Source organism: Salmo salar, unplaced genomic scaffold (genome assembly GCF_905237065.1).
Source record: "Salmo salar unplaced genomic scaffold, Ssal_v3.1, whole genome shotgun sequence".
In the NCBI taxonomy this organism is placed as follows: Eukaryota; Metazoa; Chordata; class Actinopteri; order Salmoniformes; family Salmonidae; genus Salmo; species Salmo salar.
Window position 1 is genome coordinate 121,451 of NW_025547608.1, and position 15,458 is coordinate 136,908.

Here is a 15,458-nt window from a genome sequence, read left to right on the forward strand (position 1 = left end):
AGAATTATACACTACATGACCAAATGTATGTGGACACCTGCTATTATCTAACATTAGGTAGAAACACTACATGACCAAAAGTATGTGGACACCTGCTCATTGAACATCTCATTCCAAAATCATGGGCATTAATATGGAGTTGGTCCCCCTTTGCTGCTATAACAGCCTCCTCTCAATGTTGGAACATTGCTGTGGGGACTTGCTTCCACTCAACCACAAGAGCATTCGTAAGGTCAGGTACTGATGTTGGATGATTAGGCCTGGCTCGCAGTCGAGCGTTCCAATTCATCCCAAAGGTGTTCGATGGGGTTGAGGTCAGGGCTCTGTGCAGGCCAGTCAAGTTCTTCCATACCGATCTCAACAAACCATTTCTGTATGGACCTCGCTTTGTGCACTGGGACACTGTCATACTAAAACAGCGAAGGGCTTTCCCCAAACTGTTGCAACAAAGTTGGAAGCACAGAATCGTCTAGAATGTCATTGTATCCTGTCATGTTAAGATTTCCCTTCACTGGGACTAAGGGGCCCGAACCATGAAAAACAGCCCCAGACCATTATTCCACCTCCACCAAACTTTACAGTTGGCACTATGCATTGGGGCAGGTAGTGTTCTCCTGGCATCCTCAAACCCAGATTCATCTGTCGGAATGCCAGATGGTGAAGCGTGATTCATCACTCCAGAGAACGTATTTCCACTAGTCCAGAGTCCAATGGTGGCGAGCTTTACACCACTCCACCTTACACTTGGCATTGAGCATGGTGATCTTAGGCTTGTGTGCGTCTGCTCGGCCATGGAAATCCATTTCATGAAGCTCCAGACAAACAGTTATTGTGTTGACGTTGCATCCAGAGGCAGTTTGGAACTCTGTAGTGAGTGTTGCAACCGAGGACAGATGATTTTTACACGCTTCAACACATGGCGGTCCCATTCTGTGAGATTCTGTGGCCTACCACTAAACGGCTGACACATTTTTGCTCCTAGATGTTTCCACTCCACAATAACAGCACTTACACTTGACCGGGGCAGCTCTAGCAGGGCAGAAACTTGACGAACTGACTTGTTGGAAAGGTGGCATCCTAAGACAGTGCCACATTGAAAGTCACTGAGCTCTTCAGTAAGGCCATTCTACTGACAATGTTTGTCTATGGAGATTGCATGGCTGTGTGCTTGATTTTATACACATGTCAGCAAATGGTGTGGCTGAAATAGCCAAATACACTAATTTAAATAGTTGTCCACATACTTTTGTATATATAGCGTACTTAATCAGTGTACTATATAGTGTAAATATTTTAAGGCAAGTGTTTTCACTTAAAAAATCATTGAATCATGAGATTCATACAGTATATATTTTTTAAGTTAAGTGCCTTCACTTAAATCAATGAAATACATGCAGTTGTGCAACTCACCCTTCTCTCTTGTGACATCATCTGGAGACAGAGAAGATAAAACATGATGAATATTGGTACTAGAACAGACAGACAGACAGACAGACAGACAGACAGACAGACAGACAGACAGACAGACAGACAGACAGACAGACAGACAGACAGACAGACAGACAGACAGACAGACAGACAGACAGACAGACAGACAGACGAAAGGAACACAGACAGACAGACAGACAGACAGACAGACAGACAGACAGACAGACAGACAGACAGACAGACAGACAGACAGACAGACAGACAGACAGACAGACAGACAGACAGACAGACAGACAGGAACACAGTTTTCACTTACATTAATGAAATACATGCATGCAGGTGTGGAAGCACACAGACTTTCACACACAACTTACCTTTATCTTTACTGAGCATCTCTGTAGACAGATGATAAAACAAGATGTATTATGAATACTAGAACATGAAGACAGACTACATCCTCTCTCTTCTGACTTCCGCTGTAGTGTAATATATAGTGTAGTTAACCAGTGTAATATATAGTGTAGTTAACCAGTGTAGTATATAGTGTAGTTAATCAGTGTAATGTATAGTGCAATTAATATATAGTGCAGTTCACCAGTGTATTATATAGTGTAGTTAATCAGTGTATTATATAGTGTAGTTAACCATTGTAATATATAGTGTAATATATAGTGTAGTTAACCAGTGTATTATATAGTGTAGTTAACCATTGTAATATATAGTGTAATATATAGTGTAGTTAACCAGTCTAATATATAGTGTAGTTAACCAGTGTAATATATAGTGTAGTTAACCAGTGTAATATATAGTGTAGTTAATCAGTGTAATGTATAGTGCAATTAATATATAGTACAGTTAACCAGTGTATTATATAGTGTAGTTAATCAGTGTATTATATAGTTTAGTTAATCAGTGTAATATATAGTGTAATATATAGTGTAGTTAACCTGTGTAATATATAGTGTAGTTAATCAGTGTAATATATAGTGTAGTTAATGAGTGTAATATATAGTGTAGTTAATATATAGTGTAGTTAATCAGTGTAATATTTAGTGTAGTTAACCAGAGTAATATATAGTGTAGTTAATCAGTGTAATATATAGTGTATTTAATCAGTGTAGTATATAGTGTATATAGTTAGTCAGTGTAATATATAGTGTATATAGTTAACCAGTGTAATATATAGTGTAGTTAATCAGTATAATATATAGTGTAATATATAGTGTAGTTAATCAGTGTAATATATAGTGTAGTTAATCAGTGTAATATATAGTGTAGTTAACCAGTGTCATATATAGTGTAGTTAACCAGTCTAATATATAGTGTAGTTAATCAGTATAATATATAGTGTAGTTAATTAGTATAATATATAGTGTAGTTAACCAGTGTAATATATAGTGTATTATATAGTGTAGTTAATCAGTGTAATATAAAGTGTAATATATAGTGTAGTTAATCAGTGTAATATATAGTGTAATATATAGTGTAGTTAATCAGTGTAATATAAAGTGCAATATATAGGAACATAGACAGATGTAGATAAAACATGATGTATTATGGGTACTAGAACATGAAGACAGACTACATCCTCTCTATTCTGACCTCCTCTGTAGACAGTAGATAAAACATGATGTATTATGGGTACTAGAACATGAAGACAGACTACATCCTCTCTATTCTGACCTCCTCTGTAGACAGTAGATAAAACATGATGAATTATGGGTAATTTCCTCTATTTCCTTTGATAATGTTGGTAATGTTGAGAATTACATGAATATAACAAAACACAGAGACAACATTTACCCAGCTGTCCAGTAAGGTTTTGATTGAGTTCATCTAGGGGGGAGAAATATATTCACTCAACTTGTCAAAAATATATATATAGACAGACAGACAGACAGGAACACAGACAGACAGACAGACAGACAGACAGACAGACAGACAGACAGACAGACAGACAGACAGACAGACAGACAGACAGACAGACAGACAGACAGACAGACAGACAGACAGACAGACAGACAGACAGACAGACAGGAAAATAGACTGACAGTCAGGAACATAGACTGTCAGACAGGTACATAGACTGACAGGCAGGTACATAGACAGACAGGAACAAATCAGACAGACAGACAGAAAGGAACATAGACAGACAGGAACACAGACAGACAGACAGACAGACAGACAGACAGACAGACAGACAGACAGACAGACAGACAGACAGACAGACAGACAGACAGACAGACAGACAGACAGACAGACAGACAGACAGACAGACAGACAGACAGACAGACAGACAGACAGACAGGAACATGAGCAGACATGAACATAGACAGACAGACATGAACACAGACAGACAGACAGACAGGAACATAGCTGTCTATGTAGTTAACCAGTTTAATATATAGTGTAGTGAACCAGTTTAATATATAGTGTAGTTAATCAGTATAATATATAGTCCAGTTAATCAGTGTAATATATAGTGCAGTTAATCAGTGTAATATATATTGTAATATATAGTGTAGTTAATCAGTGTAATATATAGTGTAGTTAATCAGTATAATATATAGTGTAGTTAACCAGTTTAATGAAATAATCATTGAATGATATTTTTTAAGGAGAAGCTGGAAGCTATAAAAGTCTGTATGTAATCCCATTATATTATTTATATTAGTTTATTCAGAAAAACACCAGGACAGACTTTCACACACAACTCACCAATCTGCTTTTTGGCCGCCACTGTAGACAGAAGACAGAGAAGAAAAAACATGATGTATTATGGGTACTGGAACATGAAGACAGACAACATCCTCTCTATTCTGACCTCCTCTGTAGACAGTAGATAAAACATGATGTATTATGGGTACTAGAACATGAAGACAGACTACACCTCCCTATTCTGACCTCTGTTGACAGAAGATAAAACATGATGTATTATGGGTACTAGAACATAAAGACAGAGAACACATGTCCTCTATGTCCTTTGATAATGTTGAAAATCACATGAATATAGTAAACACAGAGTCAAAACTTACCCAGCTGTCCAGTCTGCTTTTGAAGATCATCTAGGGAGGGAAATATATTAACTCAACTTGTCAAAAATAAATATAGACATACAGACAGTAACATAGACAGAACATCAAGGGCCTGGTTCCTCTAGTCTACCCAGTACAGCCAGTAGAGGACTGGTCACACCTCAGAGCCTGGTTCCTCTCTACCCAGTACAGCCAGTAGAGGACTGGTCACCCCTCAGAGCCTGGTTCCTCTGGTCTACCCAGTACAGCCAGTAGAGGACTGGTGACACCTCAGAGCCTGGTTCCTCTAGTCTACCCAGTACAGCCAGTAGAGGACTGGTGACACCTCAGAGCCTGGTTCCTCTGGTCTGCCCAGTACAGCCAGTAGAGGACTGGTCACCCTTCAGAGCCTGGATCCTCTCTACCAAGTACAGCCAGTAGAGGACTGGTCACCCTTCAGAGCCTGGTTCCTCTGGTCTACCCAGTACAGATAGTAGAGGACTGGTCACCCCTCAGAGCCTGGTTCCTCTCTACCCAGTACAGCCAGTAGAGGACTGGTCACCCTTCAGAGCCTGGATCCTCTCTACCAAGTACAGCCAGTAGAGGACTGGTCACCCTTCAGAGCCTGGTTCCTCTGGTCTACCCAGTACAGCCAGTAGAGGACTGGTCACCCCTCAGAGCCTGGTTCCTCTCTACCTAGTACAGTCAGTAGAGGACTGGTCAATCCTCAGAGCCTGGTTCCTCTCTAGGTTTCTTCCTGGGTTCCTGCCTTTCTAGGGAGTTTTTCCTAGCCACCGTTCTTCTACATCTGCATTGCTTGCTGTTTGGGGTTTTAGGCTGGGTTTCTGTACAGCACTTTGTGACATCGGCTGATGTAAAAAGGGCTTCATAAATACATTTGATTGATCGATTGATGCTGGGCGATTAGGCCTGGCTCGCAGTCGGCATTCCAATTCGTCCCAAAGGTGTTCGATGGGGTTGAGGTCAGGGCTCTGTGCAGGCCAGTCAAGTTCTTCCACACCGATCTCAACAAACCCTTTCTGTATGGACCTGGCTTTGTGCAAGGGGACATTGTCATACTAAAACAGCGAAGGGCCTTCCCCAAACTGTTGAAACAAAGTTGTAAGCACATAATCTTCTAGAGTGTCATTGTATCCTGTAATGTTAAGATTTCCCTTCCCTGGAACTAAGGGGCCAGAACCATGAAAAACAGCCCCAGACCATTATTCCACCTCCACCAAACTTTACAGTTGGCACTATGCATTGGGGCAGGTAGTGTTCTCCTGGCATCCGCCAAACCCAGATTCATCTGTCAGACTGCCAGATGGTGAAGCGTGATTCTACACTCCTGAGAACATATTTCCACTAGTCCAGAGTCCAATGGCGGCGAGCTTTACACCACTCCACCTTACACTTGGCATTGAGCATGGTGATCTTAGGCTTGTGTGCGGCTGCTCAGCCATGGAAACCCATTTCATGAAGCTCCAGACAAACAGTTATTGTGTTGACGTTGCATCCAGAGGCAGTTGGGAACTCTGTAGTGAGTGTTGCAACCGAGGACAGACGATTTTTACACCCTTCAACACTTGCCGGTCTCATTCTGTGAGATTCTGTGGCCTACCACTAAACGGCTGACACATTTTTGCTCCTAGATGTTTCCACTCCACAATGACAGCACATACAGTTGACCGGGGCAGCTCTAGCAGGGCAGACACTTTACCAACTGACTTGTTGGAAAGGTGGCATCCTAAGACAGTGCCACGTTGAAAGTCACTGAGCTCTTCAGTAAGGCCATTCTACTGTCAGTGTTTGTCTATGGAGATTGCATGGCTGTGTGCTTGATTTTATACACATGTCAGCAAAGGGTGTGGCTGAAATAGCCAAATACACTAATTTAAATAGTTGTCCACATACTTTTGTATATATAGCATAGTTAATCAGTGTACTATATAGTGTAAATATTTTAAGGCAAGTGTTTTCACTTAAAAAATCATTGAATCATGAGATTCATACAGTATATATTTTTTAAGTTAAGTGCCTTCACTTAAATCAATGAAATACATGCAGTTGTGCAACTCACCCTTCTCTCTTGTGACATCATCTGGAGACAGAGAAGATAAAACATGATGTATTATGGGTACTAGAACAGACAGACAGACAGACAGACAGACAGACAGACAGACAGACAGACAGACAGACAGACAGACAGACAGACAGACAGACAGACAGACAGACAGACAGACAGACAGACAGACAGACAGACAGACAGACAGGAACACAAACAGACAGGAACACAGAGAGACAGAAAGGAACATAGACAGACAGACAGGAACATAGATAGACAGACAGACAGGAACATAGACAGACAGACACAGACACAAAAAGACACACACAGACACACACAGACAAACGTGAACACACACGTTAACACACAGACACACACACACACACACACTACTTACTCAGCAGTCCTTGTAGTCCATCTGGTGTAAAAATTAAATAAAGATAGTGAGATAGTGATAATTAAACACTCATTGAATCATGAGATTTATACACTACATGACCAAAAGTATGTGGACACCTGCTCATTGCACATCTCATTCCAAAATCATGGGCATTAATATGGAGTTGGTCCCCCTTTGCTGCTATAACAGCCTCCACTATTCTGGGAAGGCTTTCCACTAGATGATGGAACATTGCTGTGGGGACTTGCTTCCATTCAGCCACAAGAGCATTAGTGAGGTCTCCCTCTTTCTCTTCTCTCAGAGGACCTGAGGCCTAGGACCATGCCTCAAGACTATCTGGCCTGATGACTCCTTGCTGTCCCCCAGTCCACCTGGTTGTGCTGCTGCTCCAGTTTCAACTGTTCTGCCTGCGGCTATGGAACACTGACCTGTTCACCGGACGTGCTACCTGTCCCAGACCTGCTGTTTTCAACTCTCTAGAGACAGCAGGAGCGGTAGAGATACTCCGAATGATCGGCTATGAAAAGCAAACTGCCATTTACTCCTGAGGTGCTGACCTGTTGCACCCTCTACAACCACTGTGATTATTATTATTTGACCCTGCTGGTCATCTATGAACATTTGAACATCTTGGCCATGTACTGTTATAATCTCCACGTGGCAGAGCCAGAAGAGGACTGGCCACCCCTCAGAGCCTGGTTCCTCTGGTCTACCCAGTACAGCCAGAAGAGGACTGGCCACCCCTCAGAGCCTGGTTCCTCTGGTCTACCCAGTACAGCCAGAAGAGGACTGGCCACCTCTCAGAGCCTGGTTCCTCTCTACCCAGTACAGTCAGTAGAGGACTGGTCACCCCTCAGAGCCTGGTTCCTCTGGTCTACCCAGTACAGCCAGAAGAGGACTGGCCACCCCTCAGAGCCTGGTTCCTCTGGTCTACCCAGTACAGCCAGAAGAGGACTGGCCACCTCTCAGAGCCTGGTTCCTCTCTACCCAGTACAGTCAGTAGAGGACTGGCCACCCCTCATATCCTGGTTCCTCTGGTCTACCCAGTACAGCCAGAAGAGGACTGGCCACCTCTCAGAGCCTGGTTCCTCTCTACCCAGTACAGTCAGTAGAGGACTGGTCACCCCTCAGAGCCTGGTTCCTCTGGTCTACCCAGTACAGCCAGTAGAGGACTGGTCACCCCTCAGAGCCTGGTTCCTCTCTACCCAGTACAGTCAGTAGAGGACTGGTCACCCCTCAGAGCCTGGTTCCTCTCTAGGTTTCTTCCTAGGTTCCCGCCTTTCTAGGGGAGTTTTTCCTAGCCACCGTGCTTCTACACCTGCATTGCTTTTTGTTTGGAGATTTAGGTTGGGTTTCTGTACAGCACTTTGTGACATCGGCTGATGTAAAAGGGATTCATAAATACATTTGATTGATCGATGGATTCTGGGCGATAAGGCCTGGTTCGCAGTCGGCGGTCCAATTCATCCCAAAGGTGTTCGATGGGGTTGAGGTCAGGGCTCTGTGCAGGCCGGACATTGTCATACGAGCTTCAATGCCATACAACTCTCCTTCCGTGGCCTCCAACTGCTCCTAAATACAAGTAAAACTAAATGCATGCTCTTCAACCGATCGCTGCCTGCACTTGCCCGCCTGTCCAGCATCACTTCTCTGGACGGTTCTGACTTAGAATATGTGGACAACTACAAATACCTAGGTGTCTGGTTAGACTGTAAACTCTCCTTCCAGACTCACATCAAACATCTCCAATCCAAAGTTACATCTAGAATTGGCTTCCTATTTCGCAACAAAGCATCCTTCACTCATGCTGCCAAACATACCCTCGTAAAACTGACCATCCTACCAATCCTCGACTTCGGCGATGTCATTTACAAAATAGCATCCAATACCTTACGCAACAAGCTGGATGCAGTCTATCACAGTGCCATCCGTTTTGTCACCAAAGTCCCATATACTACCCACCACTGCGACCTGTACGCTCTCATTGGCTGGCCTTCGCTTCATAATCGTCGCCAAACACACTGGCTCCAGGTCAACTACAAGACCCTGCTAGGTAAAGTCCCCCCTTATCTCCGCTCACTGGTCACCATAGCAGCACCCACCTGTAGCACGCGCTTCAGCAGGTATATCTCTCTGGTCACCCCCAAAGCCAATTCCTCCTTTGGCCGTCTCTCCTTCCAGTTCTCTGCCGCCAATGACTGGAACGAACTACAAAAATCTCTGAAACTGCAAACACTTATCTCCCTCACTAGCTTTAAGCACCAGCTGTCAGAGCAGCTCACAGATCACTCCACCTGTACATAGCCCATCTATAATTTATCCCAAACAACTACCTCTTCCCCTACTGTATTTATTTATTTTATTTATTTTGCTCCTTTGCACCCCCATTATTTCTATTTCTACTTTGCACTTTCTTCTACAAATCTACCATTCCAGTGTTTTACTTGCTAAATTGTATTTACTCTGCCACCATGGCCTTTTTGCCTTTACCTCCCTTATCTCACCTCATTTGCTCACATTGTATATAGTCTTATTTTTCTACTGTATTATTGATTGTATGTTGTTTTACTCCATGTGTAACTCTGTGTTGTTGTATATTGTCTAACTGCTTTGCTTTATCTTGGCCAGGTCGCAATTGTAAATGAAAACTTGTTCTCAACTTGCCTACCTGGTTAAATAAAGGTGAAATAAAAAATAAATAAATAAAATACTAAAATAGCGAAGGGCCTTCCCCAAACTGTTGCCACAAAGTTGGAAGCACAGAATCGTCTAGAATGTCATTGTATCCTGTAAGGTTAAGATTTGCCTTCACTGGAACTAAGGGGCCCGATCCATGAAAAACAGCCCCAGACCATTATTCCACCTCCACCAAACTTTACAGTTGTCACTATGCATTGGGGCAGGTAGTGTTCTCCTGGCATCCGCCAAACCCAGATTCATCTGTCAGACTGCCAGACGGTGAAGCGTGATTCATCACTCCTGCGAACGTATTTCCACTAGTCCAGAGTCCAATGGCGGCGAGCTTTACACCACTCCACCTTACGCTTGACATTGAGCATGGTGATCTTAGGCTTGTGTGCGTCTGCTCGGCCATGGAAACCCATTTCATGAAGCTCCAGACAAACAGTTATTGTGTTGACGTTGCATCCAGAGGCAGTTTGGAACTCTGTAGTGAGTGTTGCAACCGAGGACAGACGATTTTTACACGCTTCAACACTTGGCGGTCCCATTCTGTGAGATTCTGTGGCCTACCACTAAACGGCTGACACATTTTTGCTCCTAGATGTTTCCACTCCACAATAACAGCACTTACACTTGACCGGGGCAGCTCTAGCAGGGCAGAAACTTGACGAACTGACTTGTTGGAAAGGTGGCATCCTAAGACAGTGCCACGTTGAAAGTCACTGAGCTCTTCAGTAAGGCCATTCTACTGACGATGTTTGTCTATGGAGATTGCCTGGCTGTGTGCTTGATTTTATACACATGTCAGCAAATGGTGTGGCTGAAATTGCCAAATACACTAATTTAAATAGTTGTCCACATACTTTTGTATATATAGCGTACTTAATCAGTGTACAATATAGTGTAAATATTTTAAGGCAAGTTTTTTTCACTTAAATAATCATTGAATCATGAGATTCATACACTATATATTTTTTAAGTTAAGTGCCTTCACTTAAATCAATGAAATACATGCAGTTGTGCAACTCACCCTTCTCTCTTGTGACATCATCTGGAGACAGAGAAGATAAAACATGATGAATATTGGTACTAGAACAGACAGACAGACAGACAGACAGACAGACAGACAGACAGACAGACAGACAGACAGACAGACAGACAGACAGACAGACAGACAGACAGACAGACAGACAGACAGACAGACAGACAGACAGACAGACAGACAGACAGACAGACAGACAGACAGACAGACAGGAACATAGACACACACTACTTACTCAGCTGTCCTTGTAGTCCATCTGGTGTAAAAATTAAATAAAGATAGTGAGATAGTGATTTTTAAATAATCATTGAATCATGAGAATTATACACTACATGACCAAATGTATGTGGACACCTGCTATTATCTAACATTAGGTAGAAACACTACATGACCAAAAGTATGTGGACACCTGCTCATTGAACATCTCATTCCAAAATCATGGGCATTAATATGGAGTTGGTCCCCCTTTGCTGCTATAACAGCCTCCTCTCAATGTTGGAACATTGCTGTGGGGACTTGCTTCCACTCAACCACAAGAGCATTCGTAAGGTCAGGTACTGATGTTGGATGATTAGGCCTGGCTCGCAGTCGGCGTTCCAATTCATCCCAAAGGTGTTCGATGGGGTTGAGGTCAGGGCTCTGTGCAGGCCAGTCAAGTTCTTCCATACCGATCTCAACAAACCATTTCTGTATGGACCTCGCTTTGTGCACTGGGACACTGTCATACTAAAACAGCGAAGGGCTTTCCCCAAACTGTTGCAACAAAGTTGGAAGCACAGAATCGTCTAGAATGTCATTGTATCCTGTCATGTTAAGATTTCCCTTCACTGGGACTAAGGGGCCCGAACCATGAAAAACAGCCCCAGACCATTATTCCACCTCCACCAAACTTTACAGTTGGCACTATGCATTGGGGCAGGTAGTGTTCTCCTGGCATCCTCAAACCCAGATTCATCTGTCGGAATGCCAGATGGTGAAGCGTGATTCATCACTCCAGAGAACGTATTTCCACTAGTCCAGAGTCCAATGGTGGCGAGCTTTACACCACTCCACCTTACACTTGGCATTGAGCATGGTGATCTTAGGCTTGTGTGCGTCTGCTCGGCCATGGAAATCCATTTCATGAAGCTCCAGACAAACAGTTATTGTGTTGACGTTGCATCCAGAGGCAGTTTGGAACTCTGTAGTGAGTGTTGCAACCGAGGACAGATGATTTTTACACGCTTCAACACATGGCGGTCCCATTCTGTGAGATTCTGTGGCCTACCACTAAACGGCTGACACATTTTTGCTCCTAGATGTTTCCACTCCACAATAACAGCACTTACACTTGACCGGGGCAGCTCTAGCAGGGCAGAAACTTGACGAACTGACTTGTTGGAAAGGTGGCATCCTAAGACAGTGCCACATTGAAAGTCACTGAGCTCTTCAGTAAGGCCATTCTACTGACAATGTTTGTCTATGGAGATTGCATGGCTGTGTGCTTGATTTTATACACATGTCAGCAAATGGTGTGGCTGAAATAGCCAAATACACTAATTTAAATAGTTGTCCACATACTTTTGTATATATAGCGTACTTAATCAGTGTACTATATAGTGTAAATATTTTAAGGCAAGTGTTTTCACTTAAAAAATCATTGAATCATGAGATTCATACAGTATATATTTTTTAAGTTAAGTGCCTTCACTTAAATCAATGAAATACATGCAGTTGTGCAACTCACCCTTCTCTCTTGTGACATCATCTGGAGACAGAGAAGATAAAACATGATGAATATTGGTACTAGAACAGACAGACAGACAGACAGACAGACAGACAGACAGACAGACAGACAGACAGACAGACAGACGGACAGACAGACAGACAGACAGACAGACAGACAGACAGACAGACAGACAGACAGACAGACAGACAGACAGACAGACAGACAGACAGACAGACAGGAACACAGACAGACAGACAGACAGACAGACAGACAGACAGACAGACAGACAGACAGACAGACAGACAGACAGACAGACAGACAGACAGACAGACAGACAGACAGACAGACAGACAGGAACACAGTTTTCACTTACATTAATGAAATACATGCATGCAGGTGTGGAAGCACACAGACTTTCACACACAACTTACCTTTATCTTTACTGAGCATCTCTGTAGACAGATGATAAAACAAGATGTATTATGAATACTAGAACATGAAGACAGACTACATCCTCTCTCTTCTGACTTCCGCTGTAGTGTAATATATAGTGTAGTTAACCAGTGTAATATATAGTGTAGTTAACCAGTGTAGTATATAGTGTAGTTAATCAGTGTAATGTATAGTGCAATTAATATATAGTGCAGTTCACCAGTGTATTATATAGTGTAGTTAATCAGTGTATTATATAGTGTAGTTAACCATTGTAATATATAGTGTAATATATAGTGTAGTTAACCAGTGTATTATATAGTGTAGTTAACCATTGTAATATATAGTGTAATATATAGTGTAGTTAACCAGTCTAATATATAGTGTAGTTAACCAGTGTAATATATAGTGTAGTTAACCAGTGTAATATATAGTGTAGTTAATCAGTGTAATGTATAGTGCAATTAATATATAGTACAGTTAACCAGTGTATTATATAGTGTAGTTAATCAGTGTATTATATAGTTTAGTTAATCAGTGTAATATATAGTGTAATATATAGTGTAGTTAACCTGTGTAATATATAGTGTAGTTAATCAGTGTAATATATAGTGTAGTTAATGAGTGTAATATATAGTGTAGTTAATATATAGTGTAGTTAATCAGTGTAATATTTAGTGTAGTTAACCAGAGTAATATATAGTGTAGTTAATCAGTGTAATATATAGTGTATTTAATCAGTGTAGTATATAGTGTATATAGTTAGTCAGTGTAATATATAGTGTATATAGTTAACCAGTGTAATATATAGTGTAGTTAATCAGTATAATATATAGTGTAATATATAGTATAGTTAATCAGTGTAATATATAGTGTAGTTAATCAGTGTAATATATAGTGTAGTTAACCAGTGTCATATATAGTGTAGTTAACCAGTCTAATATATAGTGTAGTTAATCAGTATAATATATAGTGTAGTTAATCAGTATAATATATAGTGTAGTTAACCAGTGTAATATATAGTGTATTATATAGTGTAGTTAATCAGTGTAATATAAAGTGTAATATATAGTGTAGTTAATCAGTGTAATATATAGTGTAATATATAGTGTAGTTAATCAGTGTAATATAAAGTGCAATATATAGGAACATAGACAGATGTAGATAAAACATGATGTATTATGGGTACTAGAACATGAAGACAGACTACATCCTCTCTATTCTGACCTCCTCTGTAGACAGTAGATAAAACATGATGTATTATGGGTACTAGAACATGAAGACAGACTACATCCTCTCTATTCTGACCTCCTCTGTAGACAGTAGATAAAACATGATGAATTATGGGTAATTTCCTCTATTTCCTTTGATAATGTTGGTAATGTTGAGAATTACATGAATATAACAAAACACAGAGACAACATTTACCCAGCTGTCCAGTAAGGTTTTGATTGAGTTCATCTAGGGGGAGAAATATATTCACTCAACTTGTCAAAAATATATATATAGACAGACAGACAGACAGGAACACAGACAGACAGACAGACAGACAGACAGACAGACAGACAGACAGACAGACAGACAGACAGACAGACAGACAGACAGACAGACAGACAGACAGACAGACGAGACAGACAGACAGACAGACAGACAGACAGACAGACAGACAGACAGACAGACAGACAGACAGGAAAATAGACTGACAGTCAGGAACATAGACTGTCAGACAGGTACATAGACTGACAGGCAGGTACATAGACAGACAGGAACAAATCAGACAGACAGACAGAAAGGAACATAGACAGACAGGAACACAGACAGACAGACAGACAGACAGACAGACAGACAGACAGACAGACAGACAGACAGACAGACAGACAGACAGACAGACAGACAGGAACATGAGCAGACATGAACATAGACAGACAGACATGAACACAGACAGACAGACAGACAGGAACATAGCTGTCTATGTAGTTAACCAGTTTAATATATAGTGTAGTGAACCAGTTTAATATATAGTGTAGTTAATCAGTATAATATATAGTCCAGTTAATCAGTGTAATATATAGTGCAGTTAATCAGTGTAATATATATTGTAATATATAGTGTAGTTAATCAGTGTAATATATAGTGTAGTTAATCAGTATAATATATAGTGTAGTTAACCAGTTTAATGAAATAATCATTGAATGATATTTTTTTAAGGAGAAGCTGGAAGCTATAAAAGTCTGTATGTAATCCCATTATATTATTTATATTAGTTTATTCAGAAAAACACCAGGACAGACTTTCACACACAACTCACCAATCTGCTTTTTTGGCCGCCACTGTAGACAGAAGACAGAGAAGAAAAAAACATGATGTATTATGGGTACTGGAACATGAAGACAGACAACATCCTCTCTATTCTGACCTCCTCTGTAGACAGTAGATAAAACATGATGTATTATGGGTACTAGAACATGAAGACAGACTACACCTCCCTATTCTGACCTCTGTTGACAGAAGATAAAACATGATGTATTATGGGTACTAGAACATAAAGACAGAGAACACATGTCCTCTATGTCCTTTGATAATGTTGAAAATCACATGAATATAGTAAACACAGAGTCAAAACTTACCCAGCTGTCCAGTCTGCTTTTGAAGATCATCTAGGGAGGGAAATATATTAACTCAACTTG

The 15,458-nt window shown here is 41.2% G+C and overlaps 1 protein-coding gene across 1 annotated transcript in view; it reads right to left on the bottom strand.

Annotated features, from left to right (window-relative positions):
- LOC123732092 (golgin candidate 4) overlaps positions 1 to 15,086 on the bottom strand; it is an 87,980-nt gene extending 72,894 nt beyond the window's left edge. The window contains exons 1-13 of the mRNA XM_045711434.1: positions 15,080 to 15,086; positions 14,200 to 14,232; positions 12,771 to 12,791; positions 12,358 to 12,378; positions 10,867 to 10,887; positions 10,620 to 10,640; positions 6,905 to 6,925; positions 6,523 to 6,543; positions 4,464 to 4,493; positions 4,147 to 4,167; positions 3,232 to 3,264; positions 1,803 to 1,823; positions 1,411 to 1,431 (exon numbers count right to left, since the gene is read on the bottom strand). Of these exons, the coding sequence (XP_045567390.1) occupies positions 1,411 to 1,431; positions 1,803 to 1,823; positions 3,232 to 3,264; positions 4,147 to 4,167; positions 4,464 to 4,493; positions 6,523 to 6,543; positions 6,905 to 6,925; positions 10,620 to 10,640; positions 10,867 to 10,887; positions 12,358 to 12,378; positions 12,771 to 12,789 (250 nt within the window). The 5' untranslated portion in view covers positions 12,790 to 12,791; positions 14,200 to 14,232; positions 15,080 to 15,086. The remainder of the gene's footprint in view (positions 1 to 1,410; positions 1,432 to 1,802; positions 1,824 to 3,231; positions 3,265 to 4,146; positions 4,168 to 4,463; positions 4,494 to 6,522; positions 6,544 to 6,904; positions 6,926 to 10,619; positions 10,641 to 10,866; positions 10,888 to 12,357; positions 12,379 to 12,770; positions 12,792 to 14,199; positions 14,233 to 15,079) is intronic.
- Between the last annotated feature and the right edge of the window lie 372 nt (positions 15,087 to 15,458).